The 20114-nt window shown below is 64.4% G+C and overlaps 4 protein-coding genes across 4 annotated transcripts; 3 read left to right on the forward strand and 1 right to left on the reverse strand.

The window, feature by feature from the left end:
* Positions 1 to 4185: 4185 nt before the first annotated feature.
* EMIHUDRAFT_456107 (hypothetical protein) lies at positions 4186 to 5489 on the forward strand (the record flags this gene model as incomplete). The annotated part of the gene is made up of 4 exons (XM_005784774.1): positions 4186 to 4266; positions 4503 to 4922; positions 4997 to 5377; positions 5451 to 5489. 4 exons carry the CDS (start codon positions 4186 to 4188, stop codon positions 5487 to 5489), a joined length of 921 nt encoding a protein of 306 aa, XP_005784831.1.
* A 4161-nt stretch (positions 5490 to 9650) lies between these two features.
* Positions 9651 to 10142, reverse strand: EMIHUDRAFT_364592 (hypothetical protein). The gene has a single exon (XM_005784775.1). The coding sequence runs from the start codon at positions 10094 to 10096 to the stop codon at positions 9761 to 9763; it is 336 nt and encodes a 111-aa protein (XP_005784832.1). The 5' UTR covers positions 10097 to 10142; the 3' UTR covers positions 9651 to 9760.
* A 4263-nt stretch (positions 10143 to 14405) lies between these two features.
* EMIHUDRAFT_441988 (hypothetical protein) lies at positions 14406 to 15494 on the forward strand. Its single transcript, XM_005784776.1, has 2 exons — positions 14406 to 15001; positions 15082 to 15494. Exons 1-2 carry the CDS (start codon positions 14465 to 14467, stop codon positions 15412 to 15414), a joined length of 870 nt encoding a protein of 289 aa, XP_005784833.1. The 5' UTR covers positions 14406 to 14464; the 3' UTR covers positions 15415 to 15494.
* A 3822-nt stretch (positions 15495 to 19316) lies between these two features.
* EMIHUDRAFT_57831 (hypothetical protein) lies at positions 19317 to 19835 on the forward strand (the record flags this gene model as incomplete). The annotated part of the gene is made up of 2 exons (XM_005784777.1): positions 19317 to 19501; positions 19691 to 19835. Coding segments are annotated over 2 exons (330 nt in total), but the record flags the coding sequence as incomplete, so codon positions are not given.
* Between the last annotated feature and the right edge of the window lie 279 nt (positions 19836 to 20114).

The following is a 20114-nucleotide window of genomic DNA, read 5'->3' on the forward strand; positions in this document are numbered from 1 at the left end:
ACCGCAACATCGACGCGCTGTCCTCTTACTTGGAGGCACACACCGCGGTCCGTTGGCCAAATGTGTGGTCTGGGCTTCAGCAAGTCCTGAGTCGCTGCCTGTCCGTGGTTCAGCACGAGGAGCGAAACCTCACCGCCCGGTATGAGCTAGTCCGGTTTGACTTCCAGCTCGATCAGGAAGGCACCCCGTGGCTCATCGAGGTGAACTCGGGGCCCAACATGCACCCGCGTGACGAGTGGCAACGTTCGCAGCTTGAGCGCCTCTCGAGCTTCCTTTTCGACGTCCTTAGTCCTCTAGCGGAAGAGGGCGCGCTCGAGCACGGGAGCCTCGAGCATGGGAGCCTCGAGCCCGACGTGATTGACGACGCCGAGACCTCACGTAAACTCCGCCTATTGAGCTCCGCTGGGGGACGTTCACGTGCCCTTGAGCACGAGGGCAAAAACGGACCGCCGCCTCCCCCCGCTGTGCTTCCAGGAAGCTCTTGCGGTTTGGCGCGGCCTTTTGGAGACGGAACCTCCAACTCTTTTTCGTTTGACATCCCCAGCACCTCGAACGGCGTTGGCCCATCCAGCTACGACAAATCGAAATGCTCGGGCACCTACTTCGCCGGCCACGGTAACGTGTACTGGCTCAAGCTCGAGGACGTGCGGGCGGGTGCGACGCTCGACCTAAGTTCCTGCGGCTTTGACACGGACCTCTCCCTTTTCAAGGGCCCGTGCGACAGCCTCGAGATGGTGGCGTGCAACGGCGATGGAGGCTCGTGCGATGTCCCATACGGCTCGCTCATCGACGCCTACCAAATCGAGGCCGGCACGCAATACTACATCGCCGTGGGGGGATACAACGGCGGGGGCGCCGCGACCATAACCGCCACCTACCCCGCTGGCTCATCTGCGGTGCCATTTGGTGTCGGCTGCGCGCCAGCCCTCGGCCTGCAGTCGTCGGTCGAGTACCTCACGCCCACCATCGCGGACCACCCAGGCCTCAAGGCGGGTCCGTTGGCGCTGCGCGCCCTCGCGTTCAGCCCGGTGGCAGCAGACGAGCTCTGGCTCGCTGACGACACCTCAGACGGTATGGTGGTGCTCGACATGAGCAACGCGACCGCCCCGGGGCGGCTGATGAAGGATCGCGCTCAGTACCACTACATGTCCAACATCTCCTCCTTCTCGTTCGACGCCATCGGGCAGTTCGCGACGTGCCAGGAGTCGCTGAACGACTACTACGGCCACATGCAGCCCAATTTCTTCCAGGGTCCAACGCTGTACGACGCGAGCACGGACAGGGTCGCGCTTGTCAACGGCAAGCAGATGCCGTGTGAGGAGGGCGAGACCTGCTTCCTCATCCACGTTGACATGCTGCATGAGTCGCCACTCTGCATGGGCATCGCGCATGACGGCGGCGCGGCTTCCGTGGTGCACGGCAAGACATGGCGCAACGTGTATTGGACATTCGACGGCGTTCACAACGGGCTGGTTCGCTTCGATTTCGAGTCGGATCACGGCCCCGGCTCGATGGAGCACCAGTTCGCCTCGGTGCGGCGGTACGAGGGCCTCGCACTCGAGCGGGTGGCGGGTGTGCCGAGCCAGATGGTCGCCGACGCGGCGTCGCGCACGCTTTTTGTCGCCGATACAGGCAACGGCCGCGTGCTAGCGGTGGCGATGGATTCAGGGTACTTCTCGCGCGACGCAAGGCACGACTACTTCATCTATAGCAGCCCAATGGCCTCCTTCAACTACTCGGTCTGGAAAGGGCTCCATTGGTCTGTCCTGGCCGCAGTGCCGTCACCAAGCGGCCTTGCCCTCTCGGCCGACGGCTCGACGCTGTACGTGGGCTCTCGCAGCGGCGGCTCCGTCTACGCATTCCTCGCCGCCAGCGGACTGCTGCTGCAAACCACCTCACCAGTGGGGTCGATGGGGCTTGGACCGACGGGCCTCGCCCTCTCTGAGGCGGGAGAACTCTTGTTTGTGGCGGGTGGGGATCAGTTTGGCAGGGTGCATGTGACGGAGCCGTGTCTGGTCGACTCGCTCCACGATAGCAGCTGCACCGACGGTCTCGTTGACGGTGAGGAGACGGACGTGGACTGCGGCGGTCGTGTGTGCCGGCGGTGCGGGCTCGGGGCGTCCTGTGCCATCGACGCCGACTGCTCCTCGGGCTCCTGCGAGGGCGGAGCTTGCGCTGCATCGGTGTCGGCTCCAGCGCCAACCGGCCTTCAAGGCTACCTATCATCGGAAACCTATGTGCAGTCCTTCATGCACCACATGGCTCACGGTGACATGGGCGGCGCGTCCTACCTCAACCCGTATCCGCTCATGGAGCCCCACTTTTGCGACACGGTTGGCACGCTCAACCAATCGGGCATCGGACCCATCAACTGCTCGAGAATCGACTTTGATGCGCTGCTGCTTGGTGGCTGTTGGTGCCACCAGTGCCTGCCAGAGAATCCGTGTGGAAACGGCGGGCTGTGCGTCAACTACAACCAACAAGGGTACGAGTGTGATTGCGCAGGCACAGGCTACGGAGGCGACCACTGCACAACCCGAAGACCGCCGTCGCCACCGCCGCCACCACCGTCGCCGCTGTCGCCGCCGCCGTCGCCGCCGTCGCCGCCGCTGCCCCCTCCACCGCCGGCGTTCCCCTCCAAGGGCGTCTTGATCCTCGACGGCAACTCCAATACTCAGGCGTGCGTCCACGACGCCACCGCCACCAGGCACCTCAACGTCGCCATCGCTGCGCAGTGCTGCGACGGCTCGACGTGCAAACGTAAGAGCTCAAGCAGCAACGACGACTGTATCGCTGGGATGTGGAGTTCCTCCTTCGAGTACACCACGTGGCAGGAGGCATCGTCACGCTGCGCCGCGCTCGGCTACACTCTGTGCGACAAGAACTGCGCAGACAAAGGCTGCAATTACAACTCGATTTGGGTGTGGACGAGCGAGCCATGCCCGCCCGCGCCGGCGCCGGCGGCGCCCCCTTTCCCTGCCCAAGGCGTCTTGATCCTCGACGGCAACTCCAATACTCAGGCGTGCGTCCACGACGCCACCGCCACCAGGCACCTCAACGTCGCCATCGCTGCGCAGTGCTGCGACGGCTCGACGTGCAAACGTAAGAGCTCAAGAAGCAACGACGACTGTATCGCTGGGATGTGGAGCTCCTCCTTCGAGTACACCACGTGGCAGGAGGCATCGTCACGCTGCGCCGCGCTCGGCTACACTCTGTGCGACAAGAACTGCGTTAATGCTGGCTGCAACTACAATTCGATTTGGGTGTGGACGAGCGAGCCATGCCCGCCCGCGCCGGCGCCGGCGGCGCCCCCTTTCCCTGCCCAAGGCGTCTTGATCCTCGACGGCAACTCCAATACTCAGGCGTGCGTCCACGACGCCACCGCCACCAGGCACCTCAACGTCGCCATCGCTGCGCAGTGCTGCGACGGCTCGACGTGCAAACGTAAGAGCTCAAGCAGCAACGACGACTGTATCGCTGGGATGTGGAGCTCCTCCTTCGAGTACACTACGTGGCAGGAGGCATCGTCACGCTGCGCCGCGCTCGGCTACACTCTGTGCGACAAGAACTGCGTTAATGCTGGCTGCAACTACAACTCGATTTGGGTGTGGACGAGCGAGCCATGCCCGCTGCCTTACGAGCTGCCTTAGCCAATCAGGACCGGCGGGGTTGCAGTCGTTTCGTGACACAGAGTCGGTTGTAGTCTGTCTAGTTGTCAGACTACAGACATCGAAGAAAGGAAAGAAAACAGACACCCAAGGGAGGGATGGGAGGACGGCACGCCGCCACCACACAGGGATTTTAAGGAGAGGAGTGTGGTGCTAGCCGTCGCCCACCCTCGGGCGTAGTCTGCCTCTTTCTATCTCTCTTCGCAGTCCCTCCTCCCTCGCCGATTCTCGCTGCAACCTTCCTTCTTCCTCTGTCGCGTCGCTCTCCTGTGCCTCGTCCTGCGACGCCGCCGCCGCCTGCCGATCCCTTGCTCCTTGCTCTCGCGGCATGACACTGGTCCAACCCCAAAGACCGGATCTCTCAGGATTTTGGAAGGACGATCAGGGGCACAGGTGGGTTCTGACACGGTACCTGGATATCACCTTTCTGTCAGGAGACGGAACACGGAGGAGCTGTATAGGTTGTCACCCATCGCTACATCACCACAACCACCAAGTCGGATACAAGTCGATGACAATGGTGCGCGGCAAGGACAAACCAAACATGAGACGGTTACCAAGGACGGTCGGGGCCAGGCAGGCTACGGTCAGGATGGAGGTTTGAGTTCTACACACATCCGGTGAATCGTGTCGTGCGACCGTTTTGTTTGTCCTTTTGTTGTAAAATTCTACACACAAAGCCGCTTTCTTGCTTGCTGTGTTTTCTTTCTTTCTTTCTTTCTTTCTTTACAAAGCCAGCGTCAGGGCATACCGGGCCTCGAAAGAAAAACGCGGCTTTCAGCAAAAAAGAAAATTAGCGCCGGCCTCGCCGGTACGCATACACTGTACATACAGGGACTGCCGGACGATCTCGACTGCATGAGCGCTAACAATGCTTCAGACTCGGCAGCGATTGGGCGCTTCATCGTCTCACAATCTCTTGGACAGAGCGCAGACGCGAAGCGGTGCTTTGCCGCCGAGTTGAGACGACCAGAGGTTGCGCCGAGCGGTGGCTGGTGTTGCAAGAGCTCGAGCCTGTGGTGCGCAGGCTGCGGGCACAACTTCCTGTGGAGCGGTGCTGACGAGCACGTCGCCGACAACATTCCGCTTCTGCTTGGCCTTCCAAAGAGCACAGCGCCTTGCGAGCGCAGGCTGCCCGGCGAGCTGGAGGCGGCGCTCTGCCTTGTCGATCGAGTGTCCCGGCGACTCAAGCCGCTTGGCTTCGTCGTGCTCGACAACCTCAGTCAGCAGGAGGGCGATCTCGTTCGGAGCGAGGTGCGCCGTGATTTACCATCCGCTCATCACAGGCTCAGGCTCCCAACCCCTGCCATTCGACTACGCTCCCACAGGTGCAGCAGACCGGCACGCTTATCGCCGTCGAGTACCGGAGCGCCTACGGCATGTCGCTGCTCGGCTTTTGCTTGCGCGGTCGGCGTGTGGGAGAGATCGTCTCGCTCGAGGGGCTGGGCGACTTTTACACACGCGCGGGGCTGCCCGGGGTGGCGGCGGAGGTGCACGCGTGGCACTCTGTGCGACGATCCCCGGCGATGGGCCCCGAGGCTATGATCTCTCGATACGTCAAGAGCTTCGATGTGGAGGACACCCAGATGGGCTGGCTCACCGGCATCCTTCTGGGCTACCCTCTGTGGACGACGGCGGCGCGCTATCACAGCGGCGCGCTCACTCTTCGTCCCGCGGACCGCCGGGGCGGCGAGGCGGCATGCGAGGCGGTGATGCGCCATCTCCCCATCGATGAGGTGGACGAGGAGGATCCGGAGGGGGTGCCTTCGGAGGTACTAGTAGGAGGAGGCCGTGGCAGGCCGTCAGGGACGCGTATCGTGATGCGCAGCGGCGAGCGGGGCATTCTTGTCTAGGACGAACCAGTGCATTTCCTGTTGAGACCACCTGTGCAAGGGCCACCACACTAATGGCCGCGCCCCCCCTTTTCTTTCTCGTGCGAATAGCTGAGTCCTCTGTCGGTGTCGCGCAGTCGGTCCGCCCAGACTCCCAAGACGCAAGAGCCAAGTCGGCGCGTCTGCGGGTACTGCGGGCTCTCATGTGTCTCACACAAAACAACCAAGACTCAACTCTTCAGTTCACGACGATCTGCGGGTATTATTTTTTATTCGAAATCCGGGCGCGGCGCTAGAGACAACAATCTCATTTAATTAGTCAGCAGTGCACCGCACGGTGGCACGTTGCGCCTCTACGTCTAGACGAGAGCCAGCAGCCTTGACACGTGGTCCCCGGGCGGGGGCTTTGGCGGCTAGGCCGCCGCCGCCGCCCGCACCTTTTCCCACACGCTCACGCACGCCTCCAGCGCGCTCCGCTCTCCGAGCATCACCCTCGCGGCGCAGCGCGCGCGCTCCGCCTCGGCAGTCCCGTCGCCAGGCAGGCCTTGGTCGGGCTTCGCCCGCGGCGCGAGCTCGTCGGCGGGCGGGAGGGCGGCGAGCGCCTCCTCGCAGACGGACAGCACCTGAGGCGAGGAGGGGTTGCTCCGCGATCTTCTGCCTCGAGGGATCTCGCGTGATCTCGGCTATATCGCGGCTGTATCTCGGGCACCTGCTCCGCGACCTTCGCCTCGACAGCCGCGCCGACCGGCCTCTGCAGCGCACTCCACAGCGCGGCCGGGTCCGCGCGCCACTCGGCGAGCGCCTACGACCTCGCGCACTCTCGGGTGATCTCGCGCAATATCCCGCCGCCCAGCGTCGCCGAGGGTGCGGCCGAGCGCGCCTCGGCGAACCGGCGCGCCTCGGGTGATCTCGGGTGATCTCGGGTGATCTCGGGTGATCTCGGGTGATCTCGGGTGATCTCGGCTACACCTCGCCTCGGCGAGCCGCCGCACCCCCTCCTCGAGGCTCGCGTCGCCGGGGGAGAGGTTGGCAAGCCGGAGCAGCGGCGCCATTGCCACGCACTGGTCCGCGGTCGGCTTGAGGTCGAGCCACTGTCCGTCGGCGGCGCCCTCGGAGGCGCCTAAACAGGAACTTGTCTGCCTGTGGGCGGAGACATCGATTTCTTCTTTAGGGGCGTGCCCCCTCGGCGGCGCCGAGAGCGGCGAGCAGCGCCCGCTTCTGCGGCAGCAGCTCGTCGGAGGGAGAGACGCCGTCGAAGAAGAGCGGCCGCCCGCCTGTGCCGCCGAGAGACAGCCGTTACACAGCCGAGGCACTTGCCGAGATGCAGCCAATACACACTCGAGATACAGCCGAGATACAGCCGAGATACAGCCGAGGCACTTGGCCAGCCTGCTGCGATCCACTCCTCCACCGACGAGCCAGGCACGAAGCCGTACGTGTACAGCATCTCCCAGCTCGACCGCCACCCCGCCTCGCCTGTTCACGGCTGAAGCTGTGAAGAGACGCCGTTCACGCCCCCTTGCTCGACCGCCACCCCGCCTCGCCTGTTCACGGCTGAAGCTGTGAAGAGATGCCGTTCACGCCCCCTTGCTCGACCGCCAACCGGCCTCGCCATAGTCGATGAAGACTTGCTCGCCAGCGGCCGCCGCGGCGCCCGCCGTCAGCACCGCCGCCGCCTCCTTGCCCTCGACCTGCCACGCCTCGCTGACGGCGCCGCCTAGCAGAGAACCGGCCGGGGCGGTGCAGAAGCAGAAGATGGGGCGCGGCCGCCTCTCGCTGACGGCGCCGCCCTCGCCGCTCACGCCGATCGAGCACGCGTGGGGGGAGCCTGTAGCCGAGAGTCGGCCGAGATCTGGCCGAGGTGTGTGTGAAGCAGGTCCCGCGCAGCACGTGGGGAGGAGAGCCCGCGGCGTGGTTGGCGAGGTCGAGGAGGGGGATGAGGTGCAGCTCCTAGCGCCGAAGTGAAGCCGAGGTGCGGCCGAGGTGCAGCCGAGGTGCAGCCGAGGTGCAGCCGAGGTGCAGCAGCGCTCCTCCCCAAACGGAAGCGCGCGCGACAGCACGACCGCATGCGCCCACAAGTAGCCGGCAGCGTTGAACACGGAGCGAGGGAAGACCTACTCTCGGGCACTCTCGGGTGACAGCCCGGCAGCGGTGAAGTGTGATCGAGGGGCAGCGCTGAAGTGTGATCGTTGGAAGTGTGATCGAGGCGGAGGGGCGCCTCGGCGTGCGCGGGCAGCACGGCCTCGACCGCAGCCCACTGCTCGAGGAGTTGCTGCCGCGCCTAGTCCTCGCGGGCGGGATCGGCCACTCTCGGGCCACGGACCACTGCTCGAGGAGGGCGGCTTCTGCGCCTGCGCGACGCACCCCTCCAGGTGGCTCCCCGACAGCAGCTGCGCCCGCTCCTGCGTGTGCCGTGTTGGGGGCGCGTGTCAGGGACGTGTCGTGGACACGGCTGACCGGCCGCAGCTCAGCCCGCTCCTCGTCGGCCCATAGCAGAGGCATGCCGACCATCTCGTCGCCCGACGGCAGCAGCTCGATGTACGGCCTACAGGAGACCTCCGGGCAGGTTCCGAGAAGCCTCCACGCAGGGGAGACGTGCGGGCCGGTCGCATCGCCAACTCGAGCAGTTGGCCTCGCCACGGCTGAGCTGCTCGAGCAGGCCGAGGGCGAGGAGCGCGGAGTGGTCGTCGCTGGGCACCACTCTTGCGACCGCAGCGCCCACCGGACCGGCTGCCACCGATGCAGGCGTCAGATGCAGCGCCGTCGGGATGGAGAGCAGCGTGTCTCCCTGCGCCACGCCGTCCGGGCCCGCCACGAGGCAGACGCCCCAGCCCGGCAGCTTTGCAGGCTCGACCGCTTCGCTGGCGATGCCACTCTCCGACAGCCAGGCACGAAAGGAGGCGAGCTCCGGCGGAGCCGCTGCTGGAGCAGCCGAGGCGACGGTGCCGCGCGCATGCCGTGCGGAAACCGCCGCGACGAAGTGGCGTGGTGCATCGAGGCTGTACGCGTCTGCAGCCGTGGAGAGTAGGTAGAGCGGCGCGAGACGGCGCAGCATGAGGTCGAATGAGATTAGCGTGCCGAGGTCTCTTGGAGCGAAGACCCCCGGGAGCACTCAGGAGAGGGGTACCCTGGTTGGGCGGGGCCTCTACGCGCCAGCCCCACCCTCAACCGCTGGTGAAAATAAAAGAAAGCACCGGAACGAGCGATGTGACTCCCAATCTCCCGAGAGAGAGAGAGAGAGAATTCTTGATACGAAACCACGACGACACACACCAGTCGACTCGCATCGGTTGCCTCCATGAACGGCGGAGCTATTCTCGCGCCCACACCACACCTGGCTCCAACGTGGACACGCCCATAGCTGGGGACACTACTAGGTCACGCATGGCATCACAGAAGTTTTATCTCTGGGCCCCGAAAGGCATCTCTAGCAGTGTCGTTACACATGCTCCCTCCCCTCCTGGGCGCATGTGCCTCACGTCTCGCCAGAGCATAAGCCCTTGGCGTGTGGCGAGACGAGTTTTTCGCCATCGCAGCGAGCAGCAAGCCGCCCGCCGCAAACAGCCGGAGGCCTCGCCGCGGCACCGGCTGCGCCGCGGTCCCGCACCCGTCGACGCAGCTCCCCCCGCGGAAGACCGCGCGTAGCGACGCCTTCACGATCGAGATGAGCGCGCTCGAGGCTCGCCCACCTACTGCCCCTGAGAGTTGGTTATGAGTGGGATCAGCTCCCCCCCTTGGGATCGAAGCCGCCACAACCTCACACCCAACACCACAGGTGGGATCAGAGAGAGACTCCACACCGGACACCGCCCGGGCACAGACTCCCTACCCATCGGATCGCACAGGGCCCCCTCGGAGCAGCCCACACACAATCACGCATCGGCAGATTGAGTGCCTGAGTCAGGCAGACAGCAGACAAGGATGAGAGAGGAGAGAGAGAGAGAGAGGAGAGAGGAGAGGGTGAGGGTGTGTGCACACGTGTGGAGAGGAGAGGGAGTGTGTCTGTGGTGGGCTGTAGTCGTACTACGTGGTTAGAACCACGCGCCCCTCTCTCTCTCTCTCTCTCTCTCCCAATCTCCCGTGTGCTTCTTTTCTTTCTTTTTAGCATTTTAGGGGTAGTGAAGACTGAAGAGCGCGCAGCTCCTTCTTTGCATTTTCTCTTAATCTGGGAAGGTGTGAGAGGGCGCCGCCGAACACAAGCCTCGCGACAAGCCTCGCGCTGCCCCCAAAAGAGAACAGCCAACCGTCACGGCGCTCGCACTACGCCGTCGCCGCCTCTCTCAGCAGCGCGGGCGCACCGTGCGCGCGCGTGTACGTCAGCCCGAGCACGGCAGCTACCAGGGCCGACACCTTGACCGCGAGGTCGTCGGAGCCGCCCAGCAGGACGCCGAACGCGAAGAAGGCGGCAAAGGCGGCGACGAGGGCGACGTGGATTGGGAGAGACGTGGAGGGCGGCACGGTCGGGTCGAGGAACGGGTAGTAGACGACCCCTCCCGTCCGCAGCATCCACGCCCACGCAAAGCCGACGTAGTGGAGCCCCCAGAGCACGCCGACCGGGACGTGCACCATCCGAAGCGGCACCCTCCCAAGCACCATCTCGACGGCGCACATCGCGAGGTTGGCGTTGTGCAGCACCTGCAGCCTCCACGAGAAGAGGAGGCGCAGCTGCGGCACGTTCTTTGCGCGCGCCGCGCCCGGGATGAGCACGTACCTAATCATCTGATGAAGGGTGAATCATCAGTCGTTAAGGACCCTGCGGGTCAGGAGTACACACACACGTCGTCACGCTCGACGTCATCAGCGCCGACGCCCAGGCAGTCTCGAAGGAGAGCCAGAGGCCAACCTGCACGAGCTGCGGCAGCGCGGCGCCGCAGGCGAACGCGGCCGAGGCGACGGTCGCGCCGGTAAAGTAGAGGGAGAGCAGCGTCCACGACTGGACCGTGAAGGTGGTCAGCCGCTTGAGCCCCGTGAGGTGCACCTGCACCACCGGCAGCTGAGATCCGGCCGGCCGCTGCAGCTGATACCGCACGCCCTCCTTGTCTGCGATGCTCGACCGGAGGGTGCAGAGCCCGAGCGCAGCAAAGCAGCCTCGCACGACAGCGAGCGCGGTGGGTGAGACCAACTCCGACCCTCCGACCATCGCGAGCGTCGCCTCCTCCAGCCGAAGGTCCGACGTGCGGAGGAGGTGGAGCGTGCCGGCGACAAAGGCGATGTAGAACGCGACGAGTGGCGAGGACGGGAGCGCCGTCTGTGGCATTGCCTGTGCGGGGGCCGGGTCGCCGTCCAAAATCGGACTGAATGGCTCGCCGTGCTCACAGCTGCCCAGGCAAGAAACCCGACGCGAGGGACGGCATAATATGTCATCATCTGTCTAGCGTCCACCCATACCGCGTTGGTGTCCAGTCCGAGCCTGGCTGTTCTTCACCTTTCTACCTACCTACCTACCTGGCATAAGCGACGAGAATGCCATGCTCGTGATATGCATATGACCGAAGGCTACGGCCCTCCGAACGGACAGCGAGTACGCGATGGCGTGTGCGACGGGGAGAATTCCCGCCCGGGGGAGAACGCACAACTAGCGAGCTATCTTCGAGCGGCGTGGCGGCATTTAGCGTCGAAGACCTTGCCGAGGCGATGGGCCGGGTCACGTTGGACCCCGACCCCGCCCCCACCCCTCGGGGTTGACGACGATGGAATCCTCACCTCCGCAGGCTCCGCCCACCTTGCGGCATCCCAGAGTGCAGCCCTTGGTCAGCTTGCACCAACCTGAAGTTGGCCACCACGACATGTAGCCACACTGTGGGTCGGCCGCGCAGTCCGCGAGGCACTTGGCGTCGCCCTCGGAACGGCCCAGAAAGCCAGAGAAGATCACAGCTGTGTTGGAATCTGCACAGAAATACGCCGACGACGTCCGAGGAACGGGCTCGGTGCAAGGCCAGCTCGGTGAGGGCGGCGGTGACGGCCTTGGCGAGGGAGGGGGCGGCGAAGGCGGTGACGGTGGTGGCGAGGGCGAAGGAGATGGGGGCGACGGCCTTGGCGAGGGAGGGGGCGGCGAAGGCGGTGACGGTGGTGGCGAGGGCGGAGGAGATGGGGGCGACGGGAAGCACTCCAGGCAGGCACCACAGCCCGTCCAAGAGCAGAAATTGCTTCCGATGTAGATGTCCTTCTTGGCGCAGTGGTTCTCACACTTCAAGGGTGGCGGCGGCGGCGGCGGCGAGGGTGGGGGCGACGGTGAGGGTGGGGGAGGGGATGGAGGTGGTGGCGAGGGCGGAGGAGATGGGGGCGACGGGAAGCACTCCAGGCAGGCACCACAGCCCGTCCAAGAGCAGAAATTGCTTCCGATGTAGATGTCCTTCTTGGCGCAGTGGTTCTCACACTTCAAGGGTGGCGGCGGCGGCGGCGGCGGCGGCGGCGGCGGCGGCGGCGGCGGCGAGGGTGGGGGCGACGGTGAGGGTGGTGGAGGGGACGGAGGTGGTGGCGACGGCGGCGGAGGGGACGGCGGCGGCGGCGACGGCGGCGGAGGGGCTGGTTGCGGGGGGAGGGGCGAGGGCGACGGTGGTGGCGGTGGCGAGGGTGGCGGAGGGGATGGTGGCGGCGGCGTGGGTGGAGGTGGCGCTGGCGGTGGCATGAGGGGCAAGGGAGGATGAGGTGGCGTAAGTGAAAGCGAGGGCGGTGGGGTGGGTGGAGGTGGGCTTGGCGGGCGGGGGCTGGGAGGAGGTGGGCCGGGCCGGGGCGGTGGCAGCGGAGGGGATGAGGGCGGTGGCGGCGGCGTGGACGGAGGCGGCCACGTGGGTGGAGGTGGGCTTGGCGGGGGGGGGCTGGGCGGAGGTGGGCTGGGCCGGGGCGGTGGCAGCGGAGGGGTTGAGAGCGGTGGCGGCGACAAGGATAGCCGTGGCGACGGGAAGCACTCCAGGCAGGCACCACAGCCGTTCCAAGAGCAGAAATTGCTTCCGATGTAGATGTCCTTCTTGGCGCAGTGGTTCTCGCACTGGCGTGGCGGCGGCCTTGGGCTTGGCGGATTTGGCGGTGGCGGCGAGGGAGAAACCAAGCACTCTTTGCAGCCCGCACAGCCGTTCCAGCTGCATTTGTCACCGTCTCCCGTACGCCATGGGGTGGTCTTTCTGTCGCAGTAATTCTTGCAGGGCCCGGCTCCAGGTGCGGGGGCTGGCGATGGCGAGTGCGTGACGGTGCACTCTGCGCAGCCTCCGCAGCCTTCCCAGTTGCATTTCGTCGACCAAATCTTTGAGTTTAAGGCACAGTGGTCTTTGCATGTGCTAGATAGCGACGGTGCTGGCGAGGGTGGTGGCGAGGGAACGGGTGCGGAGCATTCCGTGCAGTCACCGCAGCCCTCCCAGTTGCACTTCTTACTCCAGGCGGTCTTGGGCTTGGCGCAGAACCCGTTGCACGCGCCGTGCACAAGAGCGGGCTGCATCACCAGCCATCCCACCGTGATACTACGAGCCGAGGCGAGGGAGCCCATCGTGTGTCGAGCAGTGAGGACGACCGATCTGCAGCCAGACTTGGGGCCAGGATTCGGGGCTCAATGGCATTGTAACAATCGGGTCATAATGAACGCCCATCGGGAAATCTCGGGGGAAGACGTTTTCCCCGCCCCCAGCGTGCGGCCACACATCTCAGAGAAATTCCTGTGCTCGTGGATCAGATGCCTTCACGCGTGAATGCATATCGAGATCGTCGCTCTCCCGCCATTCCTACCTACCTACCTACCTACTGGGCTGTTACCGTGTTCACTCTCTTGAGCACTTGAGCACTGGATAGGGTCGATTCCGCATGGTACGGGACCCCTCGATCGTCTCGCCCTCCCTCACTGGTGTGTTCATGGGGGGGGGTCATAACAAACACGGTGCAGGATCGAGGTGCACGCTGCCGAGGCAGTGTCGTCCCCCCTCTCCCCGACGGCGATGGCGGTGTGACCGATCGAGCTACAAGAGGAGCTTGTTCAGCAGGATCTGGGATAGTCTGGCGCACTACCTCACTGGGCCGGAGACCGCCGCGACAGCATCCCATCACCCCTCCGGGTTTGTGTGGGGTCGAACCACTCCGGGATGGGCAAGCCCATTGTCTTATTTCAGTTTCACTCTCTCACTATTCCTCGGTAGCATCACTCTCTCGCCATTCCTGCCCCAGTCCTGCCTCCGGTCGCGCTGCTCTGTGTGCGTTGCTCTCTTGGACTTGGTGTGTTGTGTTCATGGTAAGGCGCCTGAATCCTCGAGGATGAGGCAGCGGATCAGCAGGAGGCCCTTGTCCGCACCCTCCCGTGGGTCGACTTTTCATGCCATCACCGTGGCGTAGGGTTCCTGTGTTCGGTCAGGTTCGGCCGACCGTGCTATGCGCCGCACACCTCAGAGAGGAGCTCACTTGAAGTCCATGCAAAGAGGGAACGACCAGCTCATCAGAGGCTGGCTCGACTCCTGATGCATAGCGCACTCCGCAGTCGGGTCGGGAGCTGCGTGAGGAGCTTCCCGGGGCGTGACGTCGACTCGCAGTCGTCTACGTGTGAACGGCGGCTTCACCCGACGAAGGATTCACATGCACATGCGCATGTGCATTACGTACGACCTGTTCGGCGGCGCTTGCCGCACCGCTGGTGGCAACAAGGGCTCGTACGATGAGCGGTGGGAACTCACGCCCAAACCAGTGCCGCCAAAGGTGCCGAGCGCGCGGCCGACTGCGTCGCCTTTGAGCTGATGATGGTGGGCTCGTTTGAGCTGTGCAAGCTGCACAAGGACCCGATAACGAAAGTGATGCCAGTCGCGGGCGCCTCCTGCTCCGTCAAGGCGCGTTCCACCACGCCCCTGGTGCCGTTCGCACGCCTCCTGGTGCCGAAAAGGCCCCTGGTGCCCCTGGCTCCGGACCGCCTCGCAGGTGGCACACCCGTCGAACCCAAAGACCCTGCGCTCGAAGAGCGGCGGGCGGCATCCCAGGGACGACGGCAAGCCAGTGATGAACTTCGCTTCATCCTACCACGTCGTGACGGGCGCCGGCCGTGGCATCGGCCGTGCGATCGCAGTCGGCCTCGCTCAGCGCGGAGCTGCCGGAGTCGCTCTCATCGACGTGGTCCCGCCATTGCGTGCGGCTGCTGCGGCCGAGGCGGCTGCTGAGTCGCAGTCCTTTCGAGCTCTGCCCATTGCCGCTGACGTCTCGACCCGCGACGGCGTGCATGCCGCCATTGCCACTGCACGGGCCGCCTTTGGCCGCATCGACGGCATGGTTTGCAACGCAGGGGTGGCATCGGGGCTCGAGGCGGGCACGGCCTTCTCCGCCGTCGGCGAGTCGGCCGAGTCGTGGGAACGATCGATGAGCATCAACTGCCTGGCTCACGTGTGGGCTGCAGAGTCGGTTGTGCCCGAGTTTGAGTCGCGAGAGGAGGGCGGGTCGTTCGTCACGGTCGCCTCGGCGGCGGGACTGCTCACCCAGGTCGGCGCGCCCAGCTACTCCGTCTCGAAGGCTGCGGCGGTCGCCTTCGCCGCCTCGTTGGCGGTGCAGCGCCCTAGCTGCGGAATACGGGTCCTCGTCCTTCCCACAGCACCTCTTGCCTCACCTCTTGCCTGTCTCCTCAGGTGCACCACGGAGACCGAGGCGTGCGGGTCCACTGCGTCTGCCCGCAGGCCGTCGCAACCTCGCTGGTCGGCCTGCCGTCGGAGGACCCTCGGGCGGCGCCGCCGCCAGGCGCGCTGGCAGGAGGCGCCGACGAGGGCGTGCTCTCTCCCGCGGCGGTGGCGGAGGCGACGCTGGACGCGATGGCGAGCGGCGGCGAGCTGCTCGTCCTCCCTCACCCGGAGGTCGCGGGCTACGCGCAGATGCGGGCGTCGGCACCCACCAAGTGGGTGCGCGGGATGCGCAAGCTGCGAGACGCAATCGCGGCCGGCAAGACGCCGCTGGTGCAGGCGTGAGGAATAAATAAAACGGTCGAAGTCTGAGACGAGATGGGATTCATAGGGACAACATGTACAACTATTAGAAATCACAGCACTTTGCTGCGGAACTGTGGAACTGGGAAGCAGAGGACCCAAAAAGGCCCTGGCCGACGGCCGGGCGTGAACCTCTCTCGCACTGCCTTGGCCCGTGATGCCGTGAACCGGCGCCCTGGAGGGCCTTTGACGCAGGCAGGTCGCGTAAGAGGCGACTGCCACTTTCCCGGGCTGGGCCCTGGCGCCTGGGTGGCGCCCGACTCTCTGCCATGAGCTCCGGGAGGCTCTGGGGGGAGGCGGGGGCCCCCGGAGGCACCGTGCGCCGCGCCGCAGTGCGGAAACGGGGCCCCGGCTCTATTAGTCTCTATTAGCACCGACTTCCCGATTAAGCTAGGTTAATCAGAGGGCAGATTTGGAGAGATCTCGAGGAGTACACACAGATAGACCCTCTAACCATCAGAAAACTCCGACCTGATCGGTCGTACTGACCGCCGACAGATCACTCCAGACAGCAGACAGGCCGACGTCTGCACGCGGCCGGCCGGGCGAGAGGCTTGACATGATCCGACCCTGCGACCCTGACGCTGCTGCTCTAGCTATCAGATAACTGCTGACTGCTGCCATAATGTGTGACCGGTGCTGGCCCACTTGGCGGCCTTCCCGGTCAGTGGTGAGGCGCAGTTCAGAGCTGTCGATGGCGCGATGCCGCACTGGTCCCACATTGGTGACACGAGACCACCACGTTTGCCGGTCCAAGGGAGAGGCACTGGCGCTGTCCTGAGAAAGTGCATGGTCCCTCTTGACTGCCCATGCGCGCGAGGCTGTGTAGGCATAGCCTCGAGAGTGCCAGCAGCCAGTCGCCGAGGCAGTTTGTGACGCGCATTGCGTCAGAAGCGTGCACGCGCTGGAAGGACACCTTCCTACTGGCCGTACGATCAGGTCGTCACTGAATGGTGGATACGAAGGCCGCGAGCTATGCAGGTGGTCAATTGTGCAGCAGGGCACGGTCAGCAGCGCCGACAGGCTGTCGCAAGGCGTGATAGCATGGCCGCAAGTACGGCGAATTCCTTTGAAAACAAGTAAAAAATGCGCAAAAAAGAAAAAAGTCTCGAAAAAATCGGCGCCTGCGGCGGGCCGTGGGACCCCGTCTCCCACCCGCATGGATACCCTCTAGGGCCCCCGCCTCCCCCCAGAGCCGGGAGGTTGAGTGGCAACCTCGGTGAGTTTACTTAGTTCGTTCTAAGGAGTGAGTGACGTCGGTCGGGGAACCCCCGTTCGGCTATCAGAGAGTACTCGCTCCCCACACTACTCACAGACACTCTCGGCTGTCACAGGAGACACACAGTGACTGAGAATTTTCACACGTGACGTTCACACCTGGGGGACTACGGTGTACTGTATGCCTACAACAAGGGTGTACGTACTTTTAGCTTACTGGGAGAAAAGAGAGAGGGTGTTGTATGCAACTTGCGCAGCTTTCAAAGTTTTATTGAGCGCAAGGCGAGAAGTGACTCAACTCAAATCAATGGGCTCGCCCATACCGGAGTGGTTCGACTCCACGCAAACCCGGAGTGGTGAAGGGCTGGCCGTGCGGTGGTAGTCTCAGACCCAGTGAGGTAGTGCATCCGACGGCCCGGATCCTGCTGAACAAGCTCCTCTTGTAGCTCGATCGGTCACACCGCCATCGCCGTCGGGGAGAGGGGGGACGACACTGCTTTGGCAGCGTGCACCTCGATCCTGTACCGTGTTTTGTTATGACCCCCCCCAATGAACACACCAGTGAGGGAGGGCGAGACGATCGAGGGGTCCCGTACCATGCGGAACTGTAATGCGCGTCGGGCGACGCTCATTTGGGGAGCCAGCACGTCGACGCAGGACCTGCCGCTCCTGCAGCTGGGCTCCACTGCACCCGACACGGACCTCCCCATCCCGTCGCGAGGGACAGCGAGGATGGGCTTCCCCAGCGGGCATGCGTCCGGATCCGTAGCCGCCTGCTCCACACGAGCCTGCGGCTACTTGGCGCGCTGCGTGTGGGCTATACCCCACGCGCGGTTCCTCTCGGCCGGACGGGCTGCGCGCTCGAGCTTGACGGGCTGCTGACACAATGCTCTGCCTCGGGCCAACGGCTGCGTGGGTCGCCGCCTCGCGCGTGCACGACAACGCGCACCACCCGGCGGATGTGGTGGGTGGGGCCGTTGTGGGCGGAGGCGCCGCGGTGCTCTGGTACCTGCGCTACTTCCACGCCCCCTTTGGGCCGGACTCGCACAGAGCGCGGCTGTCGTGAGTGAGGGAGGACATGAGCACGCAGCCCCGCGGAGACAGCCAGGAGACAGCGGTTGCGCAAAATAATTATGCCAGTGCGTTGATATGATCGCCAGCTTGTCTGCTTTCTTAACCCTGTTCGATTCCGTGCTCCGTGCACCGTCCGTGGTCTGGAGGTCGAGACACGCCGCAGTGTCGTCTGTCGACGCGCCGCACTGAGAAAGAAGGTAGCGAGAGGCGCGTGACGCGCGATGAGCGAGAGACACGCGTCCCTAGCGGAAGACCCACCACCCCACCACACACACACACACCACACCACACCACCACGCCTACCCGAGAAAAAGCCACGGAACTCGTACCCATAATTGACCCTCTGCCTCTTTCTGACTGGGTTGTAACAAAGTTTGAACCACACGCACAGCGCGAGGCCTTGCGCCCCATGCGGTACGGGACCGCGAAACCCATCGCCTGGGGGTGCTAGGACACCGAGAGACATGATCCAGAAGTGCCAGGCAACACGAGAACACGCGGAAATCGTGACCTCGGAACGCGGTCACGGCAAATCTGACTAATCTGTAACAATCGTCACACGGATGGCTCACGTTGGCGCATGGCCTCGCCGCTGCTACCCTCCCGACCTCAGGTGAGCAGACAAGATCCCCTGAGCTGCCGGAGCTCTCTGATCGCCCGGATCGCAACTGCCGTGGCAAAACTGCGAGCTCCCGAGGACGTCTGGCGCCGAGTGCGTCTGGCACCGGGCACGGAAGCTCGCACTCGGCCGCACGCGATAGTGCTGCCGCGAGAACGCCAGCCATGTACGATATGTCTCGTGTGCACTCCTCCTGGGTCGTGGTCGGTCATATGCAGGACGGCCAGAGTCGCCCACATCGCCTACGCGGTCCCGAGTGTGGTCAGACTGATACACCGCGACTCAACGGTTGAGTGCGGCCAGCGCACACAAAAGTCGTCGACTGCGGCGTGGCGCGGTGATCATAGGTGCTGGAGACCAGGCAGTATGAGCCTGTAACCTGGGCACGCATGAACTCGGTACCTACATTCGCAGAGGCCCGGCAAGGATGGGATCTAGTAGAGTGATTGCGCACTGAGACAGTGCTCCGTGGGTCGCTGGAATGACCTCAAGGCATCTCAGTGCCGCTTCTCGACTCTCCAGTGTCACAGCCGATACCTGTGACCTGATCACCGCCGCACGCAGGTTGAGATCGGCGCCTCCTCGGGTGTGCCCTCATAGACAGCCTTCGGCGGCGCGTAGCGACGCGAGAGCCGCTCCTATATTAGGCGTGTACGGTGAACCACCGACGGATAGAGCACAGATCTATGGTCACGCCGACAGCCTCTGAGGTCGAGACGAGGCTGCCGGCGTCGTCTCTGCTGCTCTGGGCATCACCTGCACAAGCCAAGGCGCGCGCGAGTCAAGGCCGAACCGACTAGCTGCCGCCGCGGCGGGTGGCTGGGCTGCAGGCAGGCCTGTGGCCGGCGCTCGGCAAGCTGTGGCGGCGCCGGCGGAGCGCTGTTCCAGATTTTTTTGGATGGGGTCAATTCCGGGTAACTGAAGTTTCCGGGACGGACGTACCACCTCTGCACCCAGCGCCTACACCGGAGCGATGGCGAAGAGCGAGGCTGAGTGGAAGAAGCAACTTAACGCACAGGAATACAATGTACTTCGCGAAAAGGGCACAGAGCGCGCAGGCACAGGGGAGTACGATAAGTTCTACCCCAAGGCCGGCCACTTTGTTTGCCGCGGCTGCGGTCTTCCGCTCTACAGTGCTGAGAGCAAGTTCAAGTCCGGGTGAGCCACAGAGCGGGCGCACTATCCGAGTGGTTGCGGCGGCTGTCGCGTGCGGGCGTGTGGCGGCCGGCGAGTGGCGCGCTGTGGCGGTGGCCGCCGGCGAAGTGGCGTGCTGTGGCGGTGGCGGCGCTGCGTGGGTGTATGCCAGATTTGGGTTGACAGCCCTCTCACGCTCCCCGCACGGCGCAGGTGCGGCTGGCCGGCCTTCGACCGGTGCTACAAAGGCGCCGTCCGGACCGAAGTGGACAGCTCGTTTGGTATGCGGCGCGTGGAGATCATGTGCAGCAGCTGCGGCGGCCACCTCGGCCACGTCTTTGAAGGCGAACGCCGCCCCGGCCACCTCGGCTACTCGGCGGCTCGGCCGCGCACTGCCTCTAGTTTCTTTGAAGGCGAGCGCTTCACGCAGACCAACGAGAGGCATTGCGTCAATTCCGTTTCTGTGCGCTTCGTCAAGGCGTCGGACGCGCCGCTGCCCAGCACGGAGCAGGCGCCTGTGGCCAAGGGCTGAGGCTCAGCGCATGTCTCCGGTCGCTTGACGTCTCCTTGCTTTTTTGGCACGCCGGGGAATCATGTGAAAACCACGTCTAATGTGCAATGTCTTAGAGCGCTCTTT

This window comes from Emiliania huxleyi (genome assembly GCF_000372725.1).
Source record: "Emiliania huxleyi CCMP1516 chromosome Unknown EMIHUscaffold_168, whole genome shotgun sequence".
In the NCBI taxonomy this organism is placed as follows: domain Eukaryota; phylum Haptophyta; order Isochrysidales; family Noelaerhabdaceae; genus Emiliania; species Emiliania huxleyi.